The sequence below is a fragment of the Bactrocera latifrons genome, unplaced genomic scaffold, assembly GCF_001853355.1.
Source record: "Bactrocera latifrons isolate USDA-ARS-PBARC rearing strain unplaced genomic scaffold, ASM185335v1 scaffold_331, whole genome shotgun sequence".
NCBI lineage: Eukaryota > Metazoa > Arthropoda > Insecta > Diptera > Tephritidae > Bactrocera > Bactrocera latifrons.
Genome location: NW_017536970.1, coordinates 141,731 through 169,283, shown reverse-complemented (window position 1 = coordinate 169,283; position 27,553 = coordinate 141,731). Strand labels below are relative to the sequence as shown.

Genomic DNA, 27,553 nt, shown 5'->3' with positions numbered 1-27,553 from the left:
AAAAAAAATTTATAATTAACACATGGTTTTGCTTACAGCAATTTATACTCACCTCCTCCATTAGTCGCATTATTACCGTTCGGTGCAATTCCTGCCGTCATATTTGCTGGTATGGTTGATGGTCCGGTTAACGGGCTCCTCTCATTATTTGACTGGTTAATRAGAATTGTACAATTACGGCAAATTACTGTAAAATAAAATATAAAAAAATTACACAAAAAACTGTGCTTCAATAAATATTCACAGTATTTCTCATCCTCTTCGGAATCAGATTCTTCGCCATAATCGAAGTACTCATAAAGTCCATACAGCAGATAATCTAAAAAGCCGCGTTTCTATAATCATAAGAACATCACCAAAATCAAATTATTAATTTTTAACGATATGTTCACTCACGGTCCTCTCCAATTTGCCATCAGCGATCGCGGCGATATTTGAAATTTTGATTCTATCCTTCAACGCATCATCAAGCTTTGACACTGCTTCTGCCCGTTTCCCCATTACGGCGCCAGTGCAAATCAGCAGGAATATAATTTTATAAAATCCACACATTATGCGCACAATTCCACACCCAGACTTCACTTAACAACTGTGGGTATTGCAATGGCTATGAAGCGTGTGAGCAGTTGCTATGATACGAGTACTTAGGCATTGGGCTGCGACAACTCCAAAGCTTATATAGGAATTTTGAATATCGGAATCTACATTTTTTGTCAACATTAACATTTGAAAATGTGTAGTTTAGACTAAATTTTCATGCTGCACATGTATGTATGTRTGTAAGTCTGTGCGAATGTTCACAGAAATGGGTTTTGGGTTTTATTGCTTTAGGTTGATAATTTATGTCGTTAAATAAATATGTTTCTATGTGTCTATGCAAGTAGGTTTTTAGGTATGTTGCAATATATTGCCGTAAGTTGCAAGCAATGTTCGCTTGTCGTAGTTGTTGTTACACTAACCAAGTGTTTTAATGCGCTAGTATTTAGTGGAACTGTTGAAAAAGTTTCGTTTTGTTTTTAGCAAATTCTAACAGAACAAAAGGGCGTTAAAGCAATGTCTCAATGTTGCATTTATATTTATATGTAAATATGTAAGTATATGTGTGTGCGTTCAACTGACTGCAATGCTATTATTTATGCAGCTGCACGCACAAAAGTAGGCACAGTGACATTGATCGCATTAAAATTATGCATAAAAATTAAAACGCCATCTCCAAATTCAAATGTCTCCCATCTTAACAATAGCGAGGTCGCTATATTTATAAAATAATATTGCAAAAATTAAAAATTAAGACCGAAAGTGATGCGATTTTTATATCAACCAAATATGGTCATTGAATGCAATATCCGTTTTGTACAATTTTAGTAATGTAATGCCAATTTATTTAGACGATTACCACAAATACATTTATACACTCGTGGCCACGCAAACCTTACCATTCAAAATTTTCAAGTATTGTGCATATTTGACTACACTTTATTGCAATATAGAAATTTTTTATTTAGAAATAATGTTATTAATCAAAAATATTAAAAATTAAAAACAAAACACATTCAACTTTAGATAAATCAATTGAAAAATGTAAGAGACTGACATGCGATGAAAAAATTATAATTTTTATTTTTTTAATTTAATTTCATTTACACTATAATTGAAATTAATATTTTGTTTTATTCTTTTTTAATTAAATCACGAAGTTTAGTCGGTGTATCACTTTAACAACAATAAAATGGGTTACCTTTGTAAAAGCACAGAAGTGCTAATTTGTGTTTTACTCATTAAACGTAATAAATTAAGAACTATAATAATAATTAGATAATATAATTTACTATGTTTACTGACCGAACATTTTACACTCTCGCATGATAAAGTGATAMTCGAGATTTCAGGCGACTCAACATAACCTTTGTATGGAAGGTGGGCGTGGTTATTATCCGATTTCTTCCATTTTTGAACTGTATATGGAAATGCCTAAAAAAAACGACTCTATACAGTTTGATTGAGTAGTAGGGGGCGGGGCCACGCCCACTTTTCCAAAAAAAATTACGTCCAAATATGCCCCCCGCTAATGTGATTCTCTGTGCCAAATTTCATTTTAATATCTTTATTTGTGGCTTAGTTATGACACTTTATAAGTTTTCGGTTTTCGCATTTTGTGGGCGTGGCAGTGGGTCGATTTTGCCCATCTTCGAACTTAACCTTCATAGGGAGCCTAGAAATACGTRYACCAAGTTTCATCATGATATCTCAATTTTTACTCAAGTTACAACTTGCACGGACGGACGGACGGAGGGACAGACAGACATCCGGATTTCAACTCTACTCGTCACCCTGATCACTTTGGTATATATAACCCTATATATGACTCTCGTAGTTTTAGGACTTACAAACAACCGTTATGTGAACAAAACTATAATACTCTCTTTAGCAACTTTGTTGCGAGAGTATAAAARHAAAACTGAAAAAATCACGTACAAACGAAAAAGTCCGCAAAAATTTTAAGAAAGTATGCTACCAATTCTTTTTCTTCATATTCTTTATTGGCGTAAACAACGTTTATCGTAAACTAGCTCCTGTTGGCAAAAGTTATCCTGCGTTGGATTTCCAGGCTGCCATTGTTGGTGGTGTTTAGGCTGGTTCCAAGGTAGAAGAAATTATCACAATTTCGCATTTTTGACTGTCAACAGTGTTGTGGGAGCCAAGTCGCGAGTGCGACGACTGTTTGCTTGATGAGCCAGATAATTCGATTTGCCCTCATTCACCATTAAACCCATTCTCTTCGCTTCTTTGTCCACCCTGGAGAAAGCATAACTAACGGCGCGCGGTTGTTATGATGAATGTGAAAGGCGTTCGCTAGCAGTTATACTTTCTTGTAGAACATTGTACCTTCTCTATTCAGATCTGCAGTTMTAATAATTTTCTCCAAAGGTAGAAAGTTTGGTACCGAACGGCTGGAAGAGGTCCTTCGCGATCCTAACGGAACTTTTGATATTGCTCAAATTTCTTTATACAGCTTTGAAATMGATGAAGCGGTGGTGTGTGYCCTMTTTTCACGWTTCTTTTCCAAKATTTTGGTCGTGTTGAATAAATRGTCAGTTGTTGATTTTCCATGCCTGAAAATACGCTGATAAGGTCCAATGGTTATTTATTGCTTATTAGTGCTTTTAATTCACAACAAAATTATACTTAAATCTGAACCAAAATTTCAATGTTTTCTAGCTGCATAATTAAGGAAAAAAGCTCTTAATTTTAGCTCAGATCTCTAAAAGATGTCTAACTGACAGCTTATTCTGGCTGCAATGAAAAAGAATCCTATTTATATCCTTCAAGCGTTATTGAACATATATTTAGAAAAACTTTCTATAGAAACAGAAATTAAACAGAATTTTGGATACTGGATATTCTTCCCTTTTTMAAGAAGATAGGAGGAACTCATGTCTGAAAGAAGAAAAAGTTGAATCTACTTACATAACTCMTTTAAATAGGTAATTTTACAGAAGCTTTTCGCAAATGAAAGCAGAAGCCGAAAAATTCATGGTTTTCGAAAAAGAATAAACATTAATAGAGCAGCAAGTAAATTTAGTAAATATATAATACTATTTATTATTTTATTAAAAGCACACTGTCATTTGTGAAAACATAAAAATATTTTCGAATAACCGAGGACTGTGGAGCTGAAAATAAAACATTTACGATTATAACATCAATTGGAAAACCAATTMACATCTATCAATTATTGCAAATCAACACACTGTTCGCTTCAGTTATCAATGAACATTCGGAGGCATGTACAAAAACTACTATATTTTATAATCAAATTTGGTAGAAATATTTAAACTGCAATAACTAATTTTTCTAATAAAGTTTTACAATAAATAACAAGCCAATACCAAAGAATATCAACTCTTAATTGATTATGCTTTTAAAATATTGACMTTTCGAAAAGCAGTATTATGTGACCTTGATCATTTTTCAAAAAATATCACCACTAATACTCGTAAAACTAAAATGTATGTAAATTGCCTACGTCTCTTTAATTGCCCACGTCTCTACACATATACAAATATGAATATGTCTATACTTGTTTACACACGTTCAAAAGTGCAACATCAATTGTGCAAATAGATCGGCTAATCCAGAACAGTGGCACATGAATTGGCTATTTTCACATTAGTCACGGTTCATAGCCAACTATTGTGGTCATTACAGTATTGATGAATACAGTAGCACAAACAATCGCCCGTCACTCGTAAAAGTCACAATCAATAGCAACGACATCCGGGCATATGTGTATATATCTGTGTGTATGTTATGCACAATTGGGTGTAATAATGTTTTGTATTTACTCGCACTTAACTTTATTCAGTGTTTTCGTTTTTGTGTAACTTGAGCTCCTTCCAGCGTATTACAACTTTAATTGTTTGCCAACTCACTTTCAATATGAGAAGTTTTGTACTTTGCGCTTTAACCATTGTGTTCATAGKGCAACAAGTGTTCATCTTGAGACCAGAGATTTTAGTTTTCTCGGGAATCGCTTCAGCTGCAGCACACAGCACTTGCATGTAAATACATATAAGAAAGCTTGAGATATGAAAATTTTRCTCAGGTGAATTTTATACTAATTTTCATAAATAGCAATATCAKGTTAATATTAAGCTAATTACCATAAATAAAGTACTCAAGATAGGTTATATGGCTTATCAAAGATCGCACGTGGACTACTATATGTAGTCCTTTATGTGATCATAGAAAAGAAARACTCTTGTTTTCGAACTTATAAAYTAGAAGAACCCTTAGTAACCACAACAAATTTCAAAAGGCTTTTAATTTCCATTCTCGAGAGCTCGGTGGGATGTCTAGGGGTATGCGCTCCCAAGTATTTACGTATTGACYCCTCAAACGTGGGWCAGTCAAGAAGTAAGTGTAAAGTTATTTCCAACTTAACTTCTTCCATACATGTTTTGCAGATAGCRTCTGGTAGGACTCCCAGCCTTACTGCGTGGACGAGATTAAGGCAATGGACCATTAAAAGCCCCAGACCTAGGAGGAGGCTAGACTTACTGAAGCCAAAGAGATCTCTTGCGATCAAATGGCCCATGCKCAGGTCAAGCTTCCACGAAACCTCAGCTATTTAGTAGTAGAATAAGAAGAATACAATAGCACCGGCGCTCTCCCATTCTACCGACAGCAATGCAGCTAAGGTGCCTTTCCTTGCTAGCTCATCAGTTTTACAGTTTTCTGGGATTCCGTTGTGGCCTAGAACCCATACCAGTCTTAACACAGAGACAGTCGATGCCGAGTTGCAATTCATAGCGAGGTTATTCACAGTTAATGAGTTCAAGGCTAGAATCCTGGCTCTGCTATCTGAATGCAATTAACACAAAAATATTGCCCACAATCCATCCATGTTGTGTCAGTATTTAGGCATCGTGCCTCTCAAAAGAACTGCGACTGTCAACATTTCAGCCGACTCGGAGATCTGGTTTTGTTTTGACCGAGTGTGGAAACTTRTATGTTTGCGAATTTTAAACAGTCGTGAAATGAAAAACAGTAAAATTAAAGATTGTTTGGATGATGTTTATCGTGACTCTTCTTCCTCAAGTTTTAACGTCGTTGCTCGTCGGTTTTTGATAAACCATAAATAGGTTTCACATAAGACCAGCACAGAGGATAATRGACAAAAGTCTACGATCTCAAGTTAGCTGACGGAAGGTGCGCGAGATATCTGAATACTCCTAAAATACCRCGAGGGTATACGAGCTCCATCATCGAGGGTACAGGAGCTTGATGGTTGAAATGTATGCTCACTCCGGAAAACGAACATTGTCGTTAGATAACTTCACAACACTCAGACTCAATTCAAAGGACTTTATGAGTCGTTTCGTCAAATTCAAAGAATTGCATATCCACCAGAGCCAATGGGCAGTGCAAACAACTCGATGCGATCTTGATGTCGATTACTTAAGGAAGCGTAAAACGATCAAGATGGCTGTACCATGACGAGTTATTTCTCTTAGTCGATGAGGAATTGCAGAAAAACGCCCCAATTTCACATTGTGAACATGGGTATTTCAAGTTCATACCGCGACRGCCCAGAAATTTGGTAGTAGCGGGCTACAAATGGCTTTCCTATCCACCGTATTCTTCAGGTTTGACTAACTGACTGCAAGGCACTTATGTATTTATGAGTAAAAATRGCGCTTCTTGCCAACGCTTCCGGTTTCGCAATGACCATAGCATTTTTAAAATTACACTTGCATTTTTTCAATTAGGCAGTATTCTTCAGATTTGGGTCCGTGTTTGTTTTTTTTTTTTTTTTTTTGTTTCTTTTTTTTTTTTTTTTTTTGTTTTTTTTTTTTTTTTTTTTTTTGTTTCCACGTCTCTTGCAGGACAGGCATTTTAGTCGAATGATGAACTTAGTAACTTGAGTTATCGGAAGGTACAGAGCTTACATACCGACATAAAAGATCGTGTACACAAATTTAAAAAAAAATTAAATATTGCTGACATTAATTGCTTAGTTTTTGTTAGTTATAACTAAATTCACATCATAAGAAAATATTATTATAGACATACATATATAATTATAAGTCCCTGCATTCCTGATCAATATACTATAAATACTTTTAAAGTTATTTTTCTKAGGCATCATTCTGAAAGCAAGCACACTCACTTTTAAACTTGCTTTCCATATCAAACGTTACATATTCATACACTCATGTGAGTATGTACATATGTATGTGCATGGTGCTAACTTATTCAACGTACTCTATACTATGTGCGTCTTTTCTGCTGAGCAAAAAATTAAGTGCTGCAAGTAGAAAAGGAAAATAAATTTCTAATACGAAGAAAAAAGTTTTCTGAACATCTGTTCGCTGCAGCTTACTACCAAGCCCCTATGTATGTAAGAATCTACACTCACAAATAGTGTGTTTTGAAGTGGCCAACAATACTTGAAAATGCAAACAAACATGCTCCACAAAAGCAACGCGTGCCTCCATGGCAAAGTCAATCTATTATCGGCCAATTTACACACATCCGCAATTCTCGGAACTAAGCCCTGCAAAACAACTGCCGCCTGCCGCCTGCCTTTCGAACAGAAGTCGAACTAATTATCCCACAACTGCAAAGCGGTGCAAATAACCATAAATGTATATTTCTAATGAACAACAACATGAACTATGAACAAGTAATCTAAATAAAAATAGAAAACAATACCACAGAACCGCCGCCTTATCCATCTGCATCACACACTTTCACTCGCTACTTCCCGATGCATATGTTTTCCTATATTTGTATGCATGTATGTACATATATAATAAGTACATTTGYTCGCAAAATACTTAAGAATTTTGTTTTCCTCTTTTTTGCCATTGCAGAAAATCAGTGCCCRCAATACGGCGAAGTGAATCAGCTTGGCGGCGTATTTGTGAACGGACGCCCACTGCCRAATGCGACGCGCATGCGCATTGTGGAGTTAGCACGCCTCGGCATACGACCCTGCGACATTTCCCGCCAGTTGCGTGTTAGTCATGGCTGTGTTTCCAAGATATTGGCGCGCTACCATGARACCGGCTCTATACTCCCCGGCGCTATAGGCGGCTCGAAACCACGCGTCACCACACCGAAAGTAGTRAACTACATACGCGAATTGAAGCAGCGCGATCCCGGTATTTTCGCTTGGGAAATTCGTGATCGTCTGTTGACTGAAGGCATCTGTGATAAGACGAATGTGCCGAGCGTTAGTTCCATATCGCGCATACTTCGCAATAAGCTTGGCGCTATTGGACATCATCATCACAACTCAGCGGTGGCGGCGGCAGCAGCCGCTAATGGCACAAATGCTTCATCACACCATCACACGCATCCGCATGCCCACCCGCACGGTCATCATCACGCATCAGCGCACAGCACTGGTGTCTCGACCGCAGTGGCGCATCATCAACATGCCGCCGCCGCCGCTGCAGTGCATGCGCATCCCCATCTCTACAATTCCATTTATCAGCCATACAGCGCGTACAGCATGAAAACGGCAGTTTCGTGTGGCAGCCCCTCGCCCCCTCAGCCCACACAAACCAGTCATCAGTTGCGCACCGYGGCGGCTGCAGCTGCTGCAGCGCATTGCTGGCCCTCATCTCACTCTGTGAGCGATATTTTGGCKCATCACCAAGCGGTGGCGTTGCGCGCCAGCTGTCAGGTGGGCAAYACAATGGGCGCGCTGCCCACAGGTCTGCCGATGACTGCTTCACCGGTGGGTGGTGCTATGGGCACGGGCGCGCAACAACTCATGGGCGCTGAAGATTGCGACGGCATGGCGAACAGCGCGGCGGCAGCTACACAAGTCGCTGTGGCAGCGGCTGCGGCGTCGCAGCAGCCCTACAACTACTATATGTATTTCCAAAACACTGGTATGCATCATCATCATCATGGTGGCATGATGGCGGCAGGTGCAACGGGGTTATGAGAATTGCATTATGGCGATGATAGAATAAGCAGGAAACASTTGTAGAAGAAACGTCTTTAGCAATGTAAAAATATGCTAGCTAGCTGATTAAAAGTAAATATATATGTATTAATCTATATATAATTAGAAGGAGATTAACAAATAAATCATCAATAAATTTTTATTTTAGCTTTTAGATTTTTATATAGTGTTTTTAATAATGTGGTTTTGTATAACGTACTTGTAATTATGCATATATGTAAGTGTATGGGTGCTATGTCAAACATAATTTAATTTATAAATTAAAGAACTTAAAACTGAAAATATCAAAAAACCCAGTAAACAGTTGGTTCCACGTTTATTTAACACTCCCACACCACAATTTTTAATCAAACTAAAATTTACGCCTAAAAGTATGCTACGTTCAGTTTCATTCATTTTGCAAGCTTTGCTGACATCTCCATATATAAATATATACTTCAAATGCAGCTCTTTAAATTTTTATATTGTTTATCAGTGTTTTGTTAATTTGTATTTAATTATTATGAAGATCGCTACCGAATATGAACACTTGAAGTACATTGGGAAAAAATCGTTCACTTGAAATATCTTTGTATGAAGTGTAATTATAATAAAAAAAGAAACAATAAAATAATAGTACATATTATATATGCATATTAAACTTACTCACACATACATACGCATGTTACTTTTGTTATATTTTAATTTATGTATACGACTATTTATTAAAGTATAAGAATAAATAGTTTTGCATATTTAAAATAAAAGTAATTTTTTATAGAAAATATTTTAAATCATATAATAAATGAGTATTCCAAATAAAATAAAAAACATAGAGATTAAATTAGTTCGAAATTTTCGTAAAATATTTTTTTATTTCAAAAATTTTAAAAATTTTCTTAAAAATATACACACTAAATATATTTTTTTGTTTCATATAGTGCCTTTTGTAAATTAATTAAGATTCTGAATTGTTTCATATGAATAACGGTACATGTAAATAAATATACGTATATACTGTATCTAGAAAAAAACATGCCATAATTGAATTAAGCAATTATAAAAATATTTATTTGAATACTCTAAGTTAAATTGAAAACCAGTGAAGTTTTAAGAAAATTTACTTTGGTTGTTTGCCACACATTTATAAAAACTATAATAAAAATTTCGCATATATTTTTTATTTTTCGAAAACTTAACCGCAGCATTTTAATTTAATTTCAATTTTTTTGTTAATATATTTTCATTTTTTTCCAAGAAATATTTTGCTGTAACAACAACAATAAAAACAAGAAAAATCGTTATCCTATTTATATATGTCATATAAGAACTTGTTGTTATTATAGCGACAGAATTCTGTCTAGTTGACAGTCATCATCATCATGGTGGCCACACTAGGCCGTATAAAAATGCGAGTCYTTTCCGGTTAGGTAGAGCTGACTGTTGTGGGGACGGTCATATATAACAACTTGCTTTTGATAGGTTCATTTGCAAGTCAACTATATCCTATAGTAGTCCGTTCTTAATAATTGCCTTGGYCCATGCCGAATTTCGTAAAGWWATYTCATCAACTAAACAATTTTTTCACACAAGGACATTATTTCGATCGTTCGTATAACAGGTATTCGATATAGCGATCCATTATTAACAATTCCGACAAATGCACGGTGTGTAAATTTTATATCGATAACTCAAAAATTGAGGAACTAGTTCGCGTTTATAGACTGATGTGCATGGCTAAATCGACTCAGCTCGTTGTGCAGATTATTTACAAATATAAACTTTATAGGGTATTCGACATTTTATTCTGAGTGGTATGTAAAACACCCTATACTGGGTAAAAAAAATATATTGGCTAATAAATAATAATCTTTCTTATATGAAAAATACAAAAAGTAATTTTTACTACAAAGTTGTTCTCAATACAAAAATTTTCCAAAATCAGTTAAATGTGAAAGTGAAGTATACTAATAACGGTTTTATTATAAATTATATGAAGTGTAAACTTAAACCCTGCACTTAGTATCAAATTGAAAGGTGAATTTTTAATTTATACTTCCAGTGTTTTTCGAAACGGTAAAATTTTTTTCTGTAAGTTGGTAATACTGTTAGTGACATCTAAGCTAAATTTCAYGTCAAACAATTCATTAGTATTTAAGAGACAAGTCGTTTTGTGGCTCTCTAAAAGTGAATCCTTCGATTTTTCTATGTGTGGAATTATTGAACAAAGAAGTGCGTAGTGCGCCATCTCATACTGCATTGGTTATTCGTGATCATTGCGCCACATTTTCAACTAATATCGTACCACAACTACCCCACTCGTATGATTTACCTTCGTGTAATTTCCGACTATGCAGCAAATTCACATAACCACTTCAAGGACACCGTTTTGCCTCAATTGAGGATATAAAAGCTGAATAGAAGAARTATCTGATGGCCATCACGACGGACGCCATGACGACTGGAAATTCACCTTTCAATTTGATCACAGTAGTATATATTTCTAGACATAGGTATCTAGATGCTCCATGTATTCGCTGCAGTTATTTGAAGTCCAGGCTTAAGATCCATATAATAATTGTTCGATCACAACTTTCATATTGTTCATTTTGGAGGKTTTGCTCTGAGACACTTTAGATAACAATGTGTCGACTCGAAAACCTCTAAATACCGAAACTAAAAATATTTTATGTTTACAAATTCGCAARGTATACAGTGACCAAAGGCGATCACGTCGGTCAAAATTTACACCAATAGCATACCACCTCATCCTTCGCATCCCTCACATAGTTGATGTAATTCAATCAATAAATGTTTGAGCAATTAAGAGATTGTTTCACGCAGCGAATAATTTAGCATTATGTCGATTGATTGCAGTACGCAGAGTCAATTGGGCATGTAGTTTGTTATGGTTGACTCCAGTATTTAATTTTAAGAAGAAGCTAAGATGCTTCTCGGCGTGACCCCACACAAAATATTAACTTCCTCAATTTTAATATGAAATTTTTCCTATTTTTTTAACCGATAAAAATGCTCACTTGAATAATGCGGTATAAATAAAATGAATATCTTAAAACTCATAATGGATATTGATGATGATAGATATATCTAAATTAAATAGGTGTTTAGGTGGTATATGGTCTTTTTTTCTARTCCGTAAATGAAATTAAAACATAAAAAATGTGTACTAATATTAAATTTTTCTTAAGAGTTTTACATTTCCGTACATTTACTTTAAAAAGGAAAACATTTGTTAAACAACTTCAACAAAGGTGACAAAATTCTCTAAGCCGACGAGGCTCCATTTATGTTATTTTATTTAAAATCGACTATAAAATACAACAGGGCAAGTATAGTAGCAACTCGATTGTCATAAAAATATAACAGTTCTAGACTTAAAAATTATTTGTTTTAAATACAACTGAATACATTTAAATTGGTACAACTAGAATTTAGGTATAAAATTTGCTCTTAAATAAAAATCCTAAAWCAGCTTATATAATAACATTAATCGCGAAAGTTATTCATTTCAAACAGTCTACTTAGTCAGTTTTTGAAATGCATTACTTTTCAACATAACAATCTTTATTCAAAATGAAAACAACCAAACATAAATTGGATCAGCTTTATGTGCAACATTCAGTGCCGGTACCTTGTTGCCTTATCCAACCAAAGCAGAAGTAACCGAAACCCAAGCCCAATATCATGGACAAGCACAGCCAATAATTGAAGTTCATGAAGACCAACATCAGCAGGTAGGAAATAATAATCTGTACYACATTAAGCAGCGATTGGATGATGTGGTGTATGGAAAAAAGATGATCACTATTAGTTTTAACTCGAATCTCTGGCAACGGAGTTGGCGCATGTGTGCAACCCGGAGGATGGGCAGCACGTCTCGGTTCAACCTCCAACCCCATACTTTCTGCCGCCTTTTGTGCTGCATACTTATGTAATTGTTGACGCCCGAATTTCAGTGCTTCGTAAAGAAACGCGATACAAAACCAAGCGACACAAGAGAGGCCAAACTCTGTCACAGTGCTGGCAACCCAACCGCGCCATAATATTCGCTCGCAATGACCACCGTGGAACTGAAATGAAAGTAAAAACCCGAAAATTTAATAATAACTAAATAAGAAAAGTTCACATAATATGTTTGTAAAATAATATTAAACTTAGGACTTGTATAACACACGCTAAGGCCAATCAGTTTCTGATTGTTGTTTGTACAGAGCTAAATAGAGAGAGTATAATATCTTCCAAAAGAGCTGCAGTCGTACACCGATGATATGTATATCAATATTCCCAACAACAGCGCCGTTAGTTTTGCTTTCTCCAGACTTGTTAAGGAAGCGAAGCGTATTGGTCTGATTGTKTCGAAATATCTCCTGTCATCAAACAAACAGTGTTCCATTCACGGCTTGGCTCGCACGTGACTGTTGACAGTCATAACTTTGAATTTGTAGATAATTTCGCCTTTCTTGGAACCAACAACAATAAAATCCTCTCCYGACGAACAAAGACCACACCACACCACCTTTGCGCATTGGCAACGGTGAGTACCGTAGTCGATGGAAATAGGAGATATGCGCTCGCTATTTCATCTTGTTCGGATGGAAGAGAATACTCCAGCTTTGATTTAGTACCCGCCGGTGGCAGCAGAGGAAGAGCAAGATCTCCACTCCGTTGGAGAGATTAGGTGGATAAGGACCTGGCTACACTTGATATCTCGAATTGCCGCCAAATAGCGAAAAAAGGAACTGACGCTGTTGTTGGTTCGGCTTTAATCGCGAGCGGGGTCTAAGCCGGTAAAGAAAAATAAGAAGTTTGAGACAGTATAATCGAGATATTTAGAGATGCTATTTGTCCCGACTGTTCGTCTCTCCTTCAAACAAATAAAAAATCCGTAGCAATCAACAATTCCTTGACATCCAAACTAGGCATAGGGAAAAACTGGGATCGTCCTTTGATATATGAGGGTTTGTTTAAARAACTCATAAACAATTGATCTTAAAATGTCACACAGTGATCGCACACATACTATTAAGATTATATATGTATAATGTCAAATTATCAAATTTTTAGAAAGTGGGCGTAGCTTTTATTGATAATTTGTGCTTATCTTATAAACTATTGATTAGCCTTAWCTTAGTCCCACTCAGTGAGAGATATGCAAATCACCAGTCTATGAAAAATGGGGTAATTTCCACGCCCATCTTCCATATAATAGTATTTTAAAAACAACAGAAAGTTTGATTTTTTCCGAGACAATGTAAACGATTAGGTCAGTTCTTTTGTAATGTCCCACACTGGATTAGGCTTTGTAAGCCATATGACATTTCCTTCTGAAAAGAAACTGAGAGTTGTACGCTGACAAATTTATGAAACAGCTTAAGGAAAAATTGAAAAATGCAAAATTGCTATGCTGAGAAGAGAAAATTGTTAATAAATTAAATACACTAAAGATAGTTAATTTATAAAATACGAGTTTAATATGGGCGAAACCAGAGGGATATTGAAACTATTAATACCAACAATCAGCTGTTGAACATTGAATATGAACTCCTGTTTTTGCATATTTTTCTCTTTTGCAAAAACATGCTCCCGTAATGAACAATTTTTGAGAGTAGTTTGTCTCTTCGCTAATAAATGGTACATATGTAGGTATGGTTTTGTCAACCATAAACCATTTAGACCACTAACATTTGAATCGCAATCACAAAATTGTAAAAGCTTTTGGCCCCTTCATACTTGTATGTAGTTGATTATGGATCTATGTACATTACATTAAAACCAGTTATTTCACATGCAAGAGCTTTCTATACAGAGTAACTACCGTTTAATAGTTTTGCTTTGACTTTTTTAATAATTAAATTTTATATTTAAATATCTATGATTTCAATTATTTACGACGAAAACAATTAGTTAAAACCATAGCTGTTTGTCTGTCAATTACTTCTTGAAATTACTAACACTTGACAATCTACTTCCATTACAAATCAAAATATTAGCAGCTGACACCACAGTGTGCACACAATAGTTAATTAACTAATGGAGACATGTGTAATTTATTAAATATTTAATGAGTAGCTCGCGGAAGTACAAAAGATAACAGAGCGACATGAAATTTTCTGCAAATAGGAAGATAATTTGTCAAATTAAAAAATTTTCCATACAATCACTTGATTTCGGTCGTTCAGTTTGATTAGCAGCTATGTGTTATAGTCSACCTATATCGGTGCCAACAAATCAGTAGCATATTCAGAAAGGGCGTGTGAACAGATTTATATCTGTCTATCAGATAGACAGTAAGACGGATATTTTACTTCAATATTTTATAGGGCTCCCGATAATTTCTTCTGGGCGTTACAACTTCGTGGCAAACTTATTATACCCTGTTCAGGATATAAAAATTATTCAATAGAAACAAGTACAAACACTTATAGATATTTCCTTCTTTAAATTTTATCAAAATTGCTAAAACAATTTTCATTGAAATTATTAAATAACTCGGATGTTTTTAAATACTGAATAGGAACACTAATTCAGCACAGGTTCATGTACAATCATACTGTTTTTGTTTGTTTGTAGATAACAGCTTGAAACCACAAAAAACACTTGCTGGTATTTTTGGAAAATTAGACCAAAAACAAACGAAATATATAAACAATAAGACAAAGGTGCCAATATAGTATATATATGTACACATCTAGATATGTACGMGGTGTGTTCAAAAAGTATCGCGAATTTTGTGTTTTTTCAAAAATTATTTATTTATTCATGAATATCTATTTGGTCCCCTTCAAAGTAATYCCCATGAGATATTATACACTTTTGCCAACGGTTTTTCCAATCTTCGAAGCACTTCAAAAAATTATTATTTTTTCTTCTTCAGCTCCTCCGGCATCGAGTCTTTATCTCGTCAAGAAGCGTAACGTCGTCCTYTCATGGGCCTCTTCAGTTTAGGGAASAAGRAAAAGTCACAGGRGGCCAGATCTGGGGAATACGGTGGCTGCGGCATCATTAGTGTGTTGTTTTTGGCCAAAAAGTCGCGCACAAGCAACGATGTGTGAGCAGGGGCGTTATCGTGGTGCAAAAGCCAATTTTTGTCACATCTTCTCGGCCTTCTGATAACATTTTGTACCACCGATAAACGTTGCTTTGGTCCAAGGTAGCTTCTCCGTATGCCACAGGCAACATTCTGAATGCATCCGCGTACTTAATTTCGTTTTTCACACAAAATTTGATACAGGTTCTTTGATCCATTTTTTTGAATAGGTAAAAATCGACGACGATCCAAAACACGTGCAAGCAAAGCAGCTGTCAACAATTAAATGAACATTCAAAATGGCCGAGCTTGTCGGCATAAGTGAGGGACATGAGTACCACCATAACGCCACAAAAMATTCGAAATTCGAATATACGTACACGTTTACAACACCTCTAGAATATTGGCCTAAATTTTCTAGTTGATCCGATTAATAGTTTCGGCGCTACAGCCTTGAGAACTTGTGCGCTCGAGGCTAGCTTTTATTGACACTCAAATCTTTAAACACTTTTTTCTCGAAACAGTGTTTTTGAAGTCAGTTGGCGAGATTTCTYGAGAACTACTCAACCGATCTTTACACATATCTGTTTTTTACAGACTTAGACAAAGGATTTTTTTCCGTTTACAATTATTTGAAAAAATATGTCGCGAAATTTTCGTTTTTTTGTAAAAATTTACGCCAAAAATTCAATTTTCATTTTTTTTCCTTCGTCCAAGTTCTCATTAAAAATTTGAGCTTAGACACGTATTTTTCTCTTTAGATGATCCTCTAAAGAGTTATCCTGCCAACGCGGGCTCATCTTTTTTTCGAGCGGTCACCGAAAATGGCATCGCATTGGCCGTGTTTAAAATATTTTTTCCAAAAGTTTCAGAATTTCTTTGTTAACTATGTAAGTATTCTAATAGAATATTTCATTTTTTATGTGAGAAAAAAAATTTTGAAAAAGTTTTGCTATTTTTTACCCGATGAAACCCTTAATTTCATTATTATCGGAAAATAAAATTCTAAAATCTTTTTGCTTTTAAAGATCAGTCTGAACCACAATCAGATCAAACTAGTTCATCTACTTCCGAAAACAATTTTTATGAAGAAAATTACAGTATCCCTATTTTATTATAGATTAAAGTAAATATGCCTGAATTAAACTATAATATTATATGGAAAGTACTATATAGTGATACTTGTACGCTCAACAGGATATATTAAGTTTGTAACACCAAGCAAATGTCGGAACCCTATAAAGGACATTTTTGTATAACTGATTAGCAAACAAGCTAAGTCGAATTGGTATGTCCGTCTGCCGGCGAATTAGTTTCTCAGTTGTTTTCTTATTCTTCACGTGTCCTTTTCTACCAAAGAAACTGCTCAGTTGTCGCAACCGCTTATATCGGAACACTATGGAATATAGCTGTCAAACAAAGAAATGAAAACTAATAAAAAGATTTTTCTGGTATTTAAAATAATTTATCTCATGTAGTTGTATATTAAAGTTGTGTGAAGATATTTTAGATAAAAAGATTAAGATGGGAAAAGATAAGTCTTTTAACCTTTCTTAACTGAATAATGATTAATAGGAAGATACGTTACAAGTATTTGTTATAGAAGCGATAAAAATAATTGTTTGCGCTCTTTTTATATTCTACGAATATAAGGGTATTCTGAATCATACGGCATTTCGAAAAGTTGAGATCTTTGCTTTTCAAAATATTAGAACGGGTCGATTTACAGGGAGCCAAAAAAAGGAAAAAATCGCTGATGTGGGAAATGTTCTACGGATCATTCTGAACAATTTCGAACAAAAGTCTATAGGTCGAAAACCGGTTTCGAGGTAGCGATTTTTTAGGTGAATTTTTAGGGATTATACATTTTTTTTCAACAGTTTTTGAAATATTCGAAAGAAATTGAATACATTGGTGCATTTTAATATTCTATTGTTCACTTGTCAAAATCAGCCATAGTGATCAACTATACCTCATATCTCCCATACAACCGATTATTCAGATATTATATTATATTACCGGCAGACTGGCTTTAATTAAACAGCTAAAAACACRTAATTTTGCAGAATTGTTTTCTATTACATACTAAGCAATGACAGTAAAAATGAAGAATATCGGATTATAGTAAAAATCGACCCCCTCTAACAAATATATGCCTCAAATATTAAAACATCGTTGTGAATTTCTCAGTCTTCTGCATAGAAATATGTAAGTAGACCATATTATATTATCCACTTTATTCGTTAGTTTAYTAATTTCAACACTGTTTTCAGAAATAAAAAACCTTTCAAAATTTCATTCGAATTTTGGGATATAATTTAATGTAAAAATATATACATATGCACAAAAATATTATAGAAATATTATATACAATATTTAGAATCGTGTTTTTAATCTAATTGTGTACAAAATAATCCTCTTTAAAAACTATATAAATATTYTTTTACGATAACTCACACTTAATTCAATTATACAGAGCATTTTCTTAAAAGCTTACTGAATAAGTGTTTATCATTTAATGACAACACTCATTATCGTAAGCATCGTGTTGAGACCAACCGAAAATGAAATAACCGAAACCTAAACCTGCTACCACCGACAAACATAACCAGTAGTTATAATTCATGAATACCAGCATCAACAAATAAGAGAGAGCGACTTGTACGAAAAAGAGTAGTGACGTAATGATGTGTGTCGATGTCATTGCATACTGGATATAATTTGTTCTTGTTACACGTATGTCGGCTAAAGCTTCTCTGGAATTACGTCCAATCGAGCCAGAGGTGCTACTGCCAATCTTTTTTGACTCCAATTCCAAATTGATGCGTTCAGCTTCTTTGCGGACAGCACGTTGGATAAGTTGTTGGCGCATAAATTTTAACGCCTCATAAAGAAACCCCATCAAAACAAATGCCAGGCAAGAGAATGTGAATTCTACGTATGTACTGGCCACCCAACTGCTCCATAGTATACGCTCACAATGTCCGCCATGGAACTAAGAAGTTTAGATAAGAGAAATATTGTGGGAATTAGTGCTTTTGAAGTGAATAAAAACTGTTCCTACATTTTTAATATACCAACTAGTTTGTGGAAATGTTAGTATGCACAATATAAAGGAGATGGGCGTGGCAGGATGTTGCGAATGACCAATATTCTGATTAATAAGCATTTAAAACTTATTTTGGAAAAATATACCAATATCATTTTCAGCATGAAGCTAATGAAATTTRGACCCATAACCTCTCTTCCGACACCAATTTATAGTTACTTGTACATACATAGTAATAGTCAGATAGTAATTGCTGAAAAAAAAACTGGCCAAGGCTCTTCAACCGAAATATAACTAAATGTCTTAAGCAAACATTACATTTTTGCACTGATTTTTCACAAATTGCCATGAATTACTTAAGATCCAGAGTTATTTAAATTTATGCTACATTTAATCTATGTGAGMCAGCTGAGATTTAGTATATACATACATAATTAAGAGCCAAAGTTTGTATTCTCCGAAATCGATTTACTCAAAGTAAAAATGAAACCACACCACCGACTATGATTCATCTGTTTAAAAATTAACTATATAAATATATATATATTATACTGCATATTCCCCTTAATATTAATCAACGATTTATAGTGTAATATACATATTTTTWACTGAATATACCCAGGTGGAATCCACTGTTTCCAGCAGTCTAATAAATTCCAGTATTTTACTTGGGGCTAAGCAGTTCATGATAGGGACTACGGGAGTGCAACGCAGTCAACAATCAAGTACTCTGAAAGGTTTATCTCCCTGTCTCAGAAGCGACAATAGTTTCATGAGATTAAGTACATACTGTATGTACATGCGTCTCTTAATTATATGGAATGTGTATGTAGCTGAGCGTAATCCCTAGAGATGTTTATTAATTATGTGAATATTTTAACGTTCCTTCTTTACACTAATAGTTGTGAYATAGGCTCCAAATTGGTATTCATTATTCATCTTGAAGAAGTAGATCAGGTCAAAAAAAAGGCAAATTCTTTTAATTTTTTTCGTTATAATAAGACGAATGAATTATATGAACACAAGAAGGAAAATGCATATTGTAGCCGTTTTACGGATCGATCTTCTTTAATCTAACAATATTTCGTAACCTGGTAATATGTTAAAGCTACCCTTTTCAAAACAGTAAATATGAAATTATTTGAAATAAATTAAAATAAATTCTCGACCATTCGATTTTTATGTTTATAAGTGAGCATCTCGTTAACTTCACTAGACAGTTATCGCAATTGAGTTGTTTATAAAATATAATGTCAGAAAAATAATAATTGATCTTAATAATATAATTAGTTAAATTAATTTCAAAGCGTTTTTCAATTACACTTAAAAAGGGGAAACTATGAGCATACCAATGGAAAAAAATATATCTATGTAGGTGTGTCAAAATAACGATTTCGATAAGTTAAAATAAAATACTAAAATTAACAATTAGTAATCAACTAATTCTTTAGCTACATACTTCTTAAATGTATCCGATTAGTAACGGGTTTTTCAATTAGACAAAAACAGTTCGAGATATCAATGAAATGCCTTATTCCTGTGAAAGTATATTCAATGCCATTATGTATGGARCTCGATTTTTTGTGCATGGTCACCACGGTCACGCTTGCAAAAGACCAGACGGTTTGCATGTTCGTATAGACTTGACGTTGCTCCACAGGAAATAGTATAACGGCGTCAAATCGCACGACCGAGGCAGCCAATTGACTGGGCCATTTCGGGAGATAACACGTTCACTAAACTCGGTTGTCAATAAATCGGARGTAAATTTTAATAATTTCGAGTCGTTGTTGGATGGTATATCTTTCTATGATGACGGATCATCATTATCACTATYTTTTGACATTATCTGTATATAGTTATCCATATACTATTGACCAACCAGTTTTTTGATTAGATCAAAACCGAATTTTAATGGACCAAATATTACCAAAATTTTGGGTAAAATTCAACTTGTTTCAAAAATGCCGCCATTTATTTAAATTTTGTTTATGGTCGTGGGGCTTTGTACGGACAATACCCGTTAGTAAGATTTTTTTGGTGTTTAACGGAGAAGTCCGGTATCTCGTCATCGAAGTTTAGGTGTAACTCGAAAAATGTTTAGTTTGTTTGTTAAAAAATTTTTCGGATCAGATTTGCGTTAAACTCTTATAATTATTTAATTTAACTCTTATAATATATTAATACTCATATACATATACTTATTTCTGTATACATATGTATAGGTTTTTAACTTTGAGTTCTACTTGTGACTACTCACATTTACGTAATTGCACATATAATGCTTTATTTTAAAAACAAATATTTGTTTTGCGCCAACAAAATATTCTATTATAATTGAAACTWAACATTGTTTACTATCATAAAAAATTATGGGCTCAAAACACTATATTTTTATAGTTTTAAAACTACTTAGTTTGTTTTCAGTATTTAAGCCTTTATTCACATGGAGACTCTAAACAATGAAGTTATTAGTTAAGTTAGCTTATAACTTAGCTAATTGGTTTCSCTGAAATTTTCGACCTCTCTAAGCACACATTCATATTATTTGTATTTTTTAATTTGCGTGCCGCTGCATATCTAAAAAGCTAATTTATGAGCTTAAGCACATAAATTTTGAACTGAGGGAATGCAACCAAACCGCCAAATGCATTTCAGACATGAAAAAGCTTCCGAAACTTTTTCAGGTAGCTTAAAACCGGTCGGACCCCATAATTTGTCAGGCGTTTGCCAATTATCCGTTTCTACTTCATTATGTTTTCTTGTATGAAAGTGAAGGTTTGATTTCATTGATCAATTCTAAATTTTCGAAAATAGATTTTGTTGATTATACGATTTCAAAATGCGCAWTCGAAGGCAAAAGCAATTTACGCATTCCCGCTTTTTCTTGTAATATGACCTTATACGAAGTGTGTGTATATACATATGTATATACATGATATATAGTCACTTGAAGTATAATATCTATCATAAAAAAYGAACATATTTATCTTAGTTAATTTAGGCGTTGTATCAAGCTTATTACACTGAGTGGTTTCTCTTTCGCTAATGTTCTCAATAATATATACATACATATGTACTTACGTTGCTATGAGAGTGTATGAACTGTTCAAATTAGCGATTTGTATATATAAAGAGACAAACTTTGATTTTGATAAGCAAACGGCGAAGAAGAGATAATTTGTAGAGTCCAAAAGTAAGCGTACTCAAAACCAACTAAAAGCTCAGCTTTAACCGCCCTAACATACATAAATGCATACTTATGCACATATAAAAATAACTTAGCATAGATGTTTATTATTTTTTTTTCCAAAGATATACATACATACATACATATATTCATGCTTCTAATTTGTATTAACTTATAGACTTACCACCATGATCATAGGACAAGAAGCTGTCGTCGTCGTTGTGTTATCATTACCGTGCGTATGACCCATATCCATTTTGATAAAATTTGTTGCAATTTATAATGTTTTTGTTATGATTAATATTATTTGGTTGACTAGGAAGTTATCGCGGTTCAACTTTGCGGAGTGAGAGCACGTAATCAAAGCTGTGGAATTAATTGTGCGARCGTCGTCGCATTAAACACCGCAATCACTACTACTGTGATCACTAATCTTCGTCGATAGTTCACCGGACGATTCGTCTGTAAGCTAGCTAGRCGCGCACACACGGAACGAGGGTAAGACCTGTACTGGTTTGCAATATAGCTAGTTTGGGCTTTTTTAAGGAAAAAAATTTCTACAACAAATCCAAGCGAATGTGGCGAGAATAAATATTTACGCCCATAGATAAGAGATACTAGCACAACAGCAACAATGAGCCGGTGTGGTTGGGAGTCGGTTGTTTGAATTTTGCAGCGCAAAAGAGTACAAAAAGAGACGAGAAGCCGATCGTTTTGCGCTATTGTTGTGATTTCATTTAAACACTTATACATACACATATACATACATGTGTAAGTCAAATTAGCGCATAACAAATGTTGAAATGTTGTAAATGATAGACAATGTTACAAATAGAGAGATAATGCCTACTGTTGAAAGGTCATTCCACGATAAGAATGATAAGCGGTTGCATTACAAGATAAATGCACTACCAAATTTTGAAAAATAATTATTATTGGTAACTAAATTAAAAGATAAATKAAATTAATAAATTCCAACTTTTTGAAAACTAAGAATAACAAGTAAGGAAGATCTAAGTGCGGGTGCAACCGAATATTTTACACTCTTGCAACTTGCAGGAATCAAAACCAGGACCTATCAAGGTGTAAAACGTCAACCAGAAGATCTGGATTCAAGCAATTTTATATATATGTATAACTCATACACTGACCGATATATTCGGTATAAGGTTTGTTAGGTTCATTAAGGTACCCACATGCAATCACATCCCGATATTAGTTATATAGACGCTAGATCAAGCTTTCGCCCAATTTTGTCTATTTTAGGGATAACAATAACAATGTATATGAGTAAAACATGCTCTCTCAATTTCATTGAGATATCTCAAATATTGGCCGATATACAATAGATAGCATAAAGTCACCCGGAAGGAAAATCTTAATATTAGGTATATGGGGGCTCAAGGCATACCTTGACTCAACCAATTTTTGATACATAATTGTCAGGATAGAATTCTCTCCGAATTTCAATAGTATATCCCATACATTGACCGATATTTTCGGTCAAAAKTTKTCTTTAGATACCGTAGTCCACATTTCCAGTATTTGGAGCTTGACTCGTTTCGGTTGGATTTCAATAATTTCATTGGTCATAAGATGGCATGCTCTTCAGGCATTCGTACAAAGTTTTATACCGTTATACCAATTGCTTCCTRATTTGTGTGGGAAGTGGGTGTGGTTGTAGTACGATATCAATTATTTTCACTCTGTGACATGAGAATTTAAGAAGAATTTATGTACCGAATTTAGTAGATTCAAAAGTGGGCGGTGCCATGCCCGGCATCCAATTTTCACACCGGCTCCCATAAAGCATCTCGATGGTAAAATTTAATGTCGCTGGTGTATTTAGTTATTGACTTATCGCACTTTTAGTAGTTTTTAACAGTACCGTTATATGGTGAATGAGCGGGGTTGTCTTCCTACTACGATCCTCTGTGCTAAATGAGATCTAAGTATCTCAATTTAGTGCTTAGTTATGGCTTTTTTTAGGTTTTCGGTTAATAACGTTTGTGGGCGTGGCACTGGTCCGATTACGCCCATCTACGAACTCGTGATTTGGTCTTACCAAGGAACCGTCCTACATAGTTTCATCAATCTGAATTTTTATTSAAGTTACAGCTTGCTTGGATGGACGGACAGACAGACAATTACCCGGTACTCATCTCTTCATTCTGATCCTTCCTATATAACCCTATATCTATCTCGATTGGTTTTCGATGTTACATACAACCGTTAAACGAACAAAACTATTATACTCTGTACCCACATGTKGCAAGAGTATGCTAAGCTTAATACTTAAGTTAATTATTAAAATAATTTTTTGATAATAGAATTAAATATTTTAAATTACAAATAAGTAATACTCATATTGTTTTCACCTGGGTAAAACCCAAAATTCTTCAAATAATCCATTGCCTATACCGCTATAAACTCATTAATCAAACTTATTTCTATTATTAGTTAGGCATATACATATGTACAAATATTATGTTTATTAGGTCGATTATAAAGAAAAAAGTAACAAAAACTCAAATAAATATTCGAAGTAGCATTCCATTATTTATATAGGCAATAACGCTCATGCATTTGTGTGTGAACAATTCTTCACTCCGTGTACACGTTAGTCTTACGACTTTTGAGCCGACAATGAATGTCTCGATGGATTTGATAACGGCACTTGCGACACTCATAGTAGTGAACTGGCCAATTGGGTGGACGTGTGCAAAACCATTGGTAGCACAAAAAAATTGGTAACGGGCGCAAAGAGGTTCATTTTCAAGAAGTTAACTTCTTTTCGCTTGTGGACGTGTGCAAAATGTGGTAAAGCTTACGTCGTGAACCGTTTGATTAGGTTTGTAGATCGGGTTATCTGCATGAATTCTTAAAAGTTCTAATGTGGCCTATACTTTCCATAATTATTATAACTGCTATAGTTRTCAACTTGTTGAGAGAAACGAACATGCAAGAAATATCACGGCAAATTAGTAACGGTATCAATCTGATAGAGACTTATTGTCGTTTAACGCTCGTACATTTTCTATGAAAACAAGTAAAAGACTCTGTTGTAATAAGATCTAATGTAAATGGAGTGGAACTGAAGCTGAGGGTAGAAAATCCAAAATGTTGTTACTATATGTTGATCTATTTATATTTAGATGGGGTATGCTGATCATTGACACGTTTGAAATAACGATTGAAACGATCACCGACAATCGAGCTCATATCAGCGAACCGTATCCTGACAAGGACTGTCATTTCGACAACATCCTTTGCATATTTGAGAAACGTTATGTGTGGTTGCAACAACAACAACATGCTAAGGTTTTATAACATACAACCAAACAAAAACAGCTCTTCCTGTTTCGCGTTTTGTTTAAGCCTCTAGTTCTTATGAATGGAATACCCAAAATATTTTTTTTTTAATATAATCTATATATAATATTAATATTCATATTTTATTATTTATCTTAATCATGAAGTTATCCATGTCTCTAACGGACAAAATGCTTAGAATAATTAGGCAAATATAGTATTAAATACATACATATGTTTATTTTCGTAAACGTTGGCAACACCTGCACTACCCTTAAGAAATGTGATTAGACCAAGTGTCAAAAGCATGCTAGCGGTCGTATGTTTTTGTATTTTATTTTCACATTAGAATGTGGTTGAATAAAATAAAACAAACTAATTTTTCGAAAAGATCTCATAAAAACCAACGACAGCGAAAAGGCTAACTGTGATTAAAAAGTTGGAGTAATTTCAAGTAGYGCTATGCTATAATCGAAAATAAATTCAAGTGATTTTCAAGGTTACGAAACAAATGCCGCAGTCAACTGTAGCAGTGGAAGAGAGCGTTTGTAAGCGATTATAATCAAGTTTTAATATTACTAGAGCTACAAAAAGTACAAAACAGAAAAAAGCAGAAAAAAATAGGGGTCAAGTTGCATTTTAACCGAATCTTGCCATTCTCTGAGAGGTTATTTAATCATATTCAAATAACTTCTATAATGCAAACCGGAAATAATCTCTTAAATATTTGCAGTTATAATACCCGCCTCAACAAGTCAGCATGTCAGTGCTACGTAATATACAATCTATCCACAAAAGTKTAAGATTTCAAACCGTTATCTACACTGCATCACAAATGTGCTTGAATGAAAGGAGGAGCAATATATACAGCAAAAATTTGCAGACTGGTGTAATCGGTTGCAACTATTTCACGAAAGCGCCTTCACAACTCTTTCTCCATACTCACTGTAAACGTAATTTATACTTAAAATTAGAAAAACAAATTTCAAGAGTTGCTCTATACGCGACCACAAAGAGATATGCAAGTAATGAAGACAAGAACCAGCTGCCCAATATATCGGCAACACAAGGAATATCCTCCAGCTATGCGCATGAGGCTAAAGTTAGTAAATCATACGAGTTAAAGAATAGTATAAAGGAAGCTGTTTCGCCATATTGCCGCTTAATGCGTTTGGATCGGCCTATAGGTGTGTAGCACTTCTTTTTTGTACATGTGAATATAAATGCAAAGCCATTCAATGTTATTATGCAGGAACATATTTGTTATTCTGGCCCTGTGCGTGGAGTATTGCGCTCAGTGCAAATGCCGGTTGTTGGCCTGATTGGAARATGTTGGGCCTCTTTGCCACAGGCGCACTGATAATGCGCGGTGCCGGCTGCACAATTAATGATCTATGGGACAAAGATATTGACGCAAAGGTGGAACGTACACGCACGCGACCATTAGCTTCGGGTGAAGTAACGCAATTTGATGCTATTGTATTTTTGTCGGCTCAATTGAGTTTAGGTCTGTTAGTATTACTTCAGCTAAACTGGCAATCAATAGTATTAGGCGCAAGTTCATTGGGATTAGTCATAACATATCCACTAATGAAGCGTGTAACGTACTGGCCTCAATTAGTGCTTGGCATGGCCTTTAATTGGGGCGCTCTTTTAGGTTGGTGTGCAACTCAAGGCGTAGTCAACTGGGAAGCGTGTTTACCATTGTATCTATCCGGTATTTGTTGGACAATTGTATATGATACTATATACGCACATCAAGACAAGTTCGACGACATCCAAATTGGCGTGAAGTCAACTGCTTTACGATTTGGAAATAACACCAAAATGTGGCTATCTGGATTTACAGCAGCCATGCTCTCAGGACTATCACTTGCTGGTGTAGCTACGGAACAAACAGTTGCGTACTACGCAGCAGTCGGTGTGGTGGGCGCTCACTTAATACAGCAGGTAAACTCACCGCTGATCGCCATGTGCACCTATTCTAAAAAAATATATATWTTTTTTCAGATATATTCGCTAAACATTGATAACCCAACAGACTGTGCGAAGAAGTTCTTCTCGAATCACCAAGTTGGATTAATTTTATTCCTTGGCATTGTTTTGGGCACTCTTTTAAAACCGAAAGAGATAACGGATAATGCTCCTTTATCTGGAGGAAACAATGCCTTCCCACAAATACAACCTCCAAACAGCCTTGTAAATATACCCGCTAAACCGGAGGTGTTAACGTAGAAGTTCGTTCGGCTAATTTCTGGAGTAAAAAGACCAAGCCTATTGATGAGTACAACTATATTAGTCTTTTCGGCAAACCAAAGGATAATATATTTTAATTTAATGTATATAGATGCTTAATAAATACGGTGTATTAACATTGTGACTACTTTCGGGTTTTGAATAATTAAAATAACTTGATTTACGCTTTTCTGTGATTTTCACGAAATTGTGAATTTAAACAAAAATTCTTATTAAGTCCACTATGCAAAAAAA

The 27,553-nt window shown here is 34.7% G+C and overlaps 4 protein-coding genes across 6 annotated transcripts in view; 2 read left to right on the top strand and 2 right to left on the bottom strand.

Annotated features, from left to right (window-relative positions):
- The window catches only part of LOC108971248, a 1,570-nt gene extending 935 nt beyond the window's left edge, over positions 1-635 (bottom strand). Inside the window, exons 1-3 of the mRNA XM_018937196.1 lie at positions 397-635; positions 245-335; positions 53-187 (exon numbers count right to left, since the gene is read on the bottom strand). Coding sequence (XP_018792741.1) covers positions 53-187; positions 245-335; positions 397-552 — 382 coding nt within the window. The 5' untranslated portion in view covers positions 553-635. The remainder of the gene's footprint in view (positions 1-52; positions 188-244; positions 336-396) is intronic.
- Positions 636-6,062: 5,427 nt separating this feature from the next.
- Positions 6,063-8,639, top strand: LOC108971244 (paired box pox-meso protein). The gene is made up of 2 exons (XM_018937191.1): positions 6,063-6,066; positions 7,380-8,639. The coding sequence occupies exons 1-2, from the start codon at positions 6,063-6,065 to the stop codon at positions 8,462-8,464; spliced, it is 1,089 nt and encodes a 362-aa protein (XP_018792736.1). The 3' UTR covers positions 8,465-8,639.
- Positions 8,640-11,745: 3,106 nt separating this feature from the next.
- Positions 11,746-22,278, bottom strand: LOC108971262 (high affinity copper uptake protein 1). 2 transcript variants are annotated; one of them, XM_018937219.1, is made up of 2 exons: positions 21,936-22,278; positions 11,746-12,555 (listed from the first exon to the last, which is right to left on the bottom strand). In XM_018937219.1, the coding sequence occupies exons 1-2, from the start codon at positions 22,005-22,007 to the stop codon at positions 12,091-12,093; spliced, it is 537 nt and encodes a 178-aa protein (XP_018792764.1). In that variant the 5' UTR covers positions 22,008-22,278; the 3' UTR covers positions 11,746-12,090. The 2 variants fall into 2 exon arrangements, with proteins under 2 accessions (XP_018792764.1, XP_018792763.1); XM_018937218.1 differs by lacking the exon at positions 11,746-12,555 and adding an exon at positions 17,849-18,507.
- Positions 22,279-25,369: 3,091 nt separating this feature from the next.
- LOC108971257 (4-hydroxybenzoate polyprenyltransferase, mitochondrial) lies at positions 25,370-27,443 on the top strand. Of its 2 annotated transcripts, none has more exons than XM_018937212.1 (4): positions 25,370-25,611; positions 25,797-26,250; positions 26,316-27,013; positions 27,074-27,443. In XM_018937212.1, the coding sequence occupies exons 2-4, from the start codon at positions 25,824-25,826 to the stop codon at positions 27,296-27,298; spliced, it is 1,350 nt and encodes a 449-aa protein (XP_018792757.1). In that variant the 5' UTR covers positions 25,370-25,611; positions 25,797-25,823; the 3' UTR covers positions 27,299-27,443. The 2 variants fall into 2 exon arrangements, with proteins under 2 accessions (XP_018792757.1, XP_018792756.1); XM_018937211.1 differs by having other exon boundaries at positions 25,370-25,730.
- The last annotated feature ends 110 nt before the right edge of the window (positions 27,444-27,553 follow it).

Bases quoted from the DNA above. Each gene is read 5' to 3' on its own strand.
- LOC108971262 (XM_018937218.1), bottom strand. From the start codon at position 22,007: ATGGATATGGGTCATACGCACGGTAATGATAACACAACGACGACGACA. The intron at 18,508-21,935 runs GTAAGTCTATAA...TAAACTTCTTAG, and splicing joins CTTGTCCTATGATCATGGTG to TTCCATGGCGGACATTGTGA.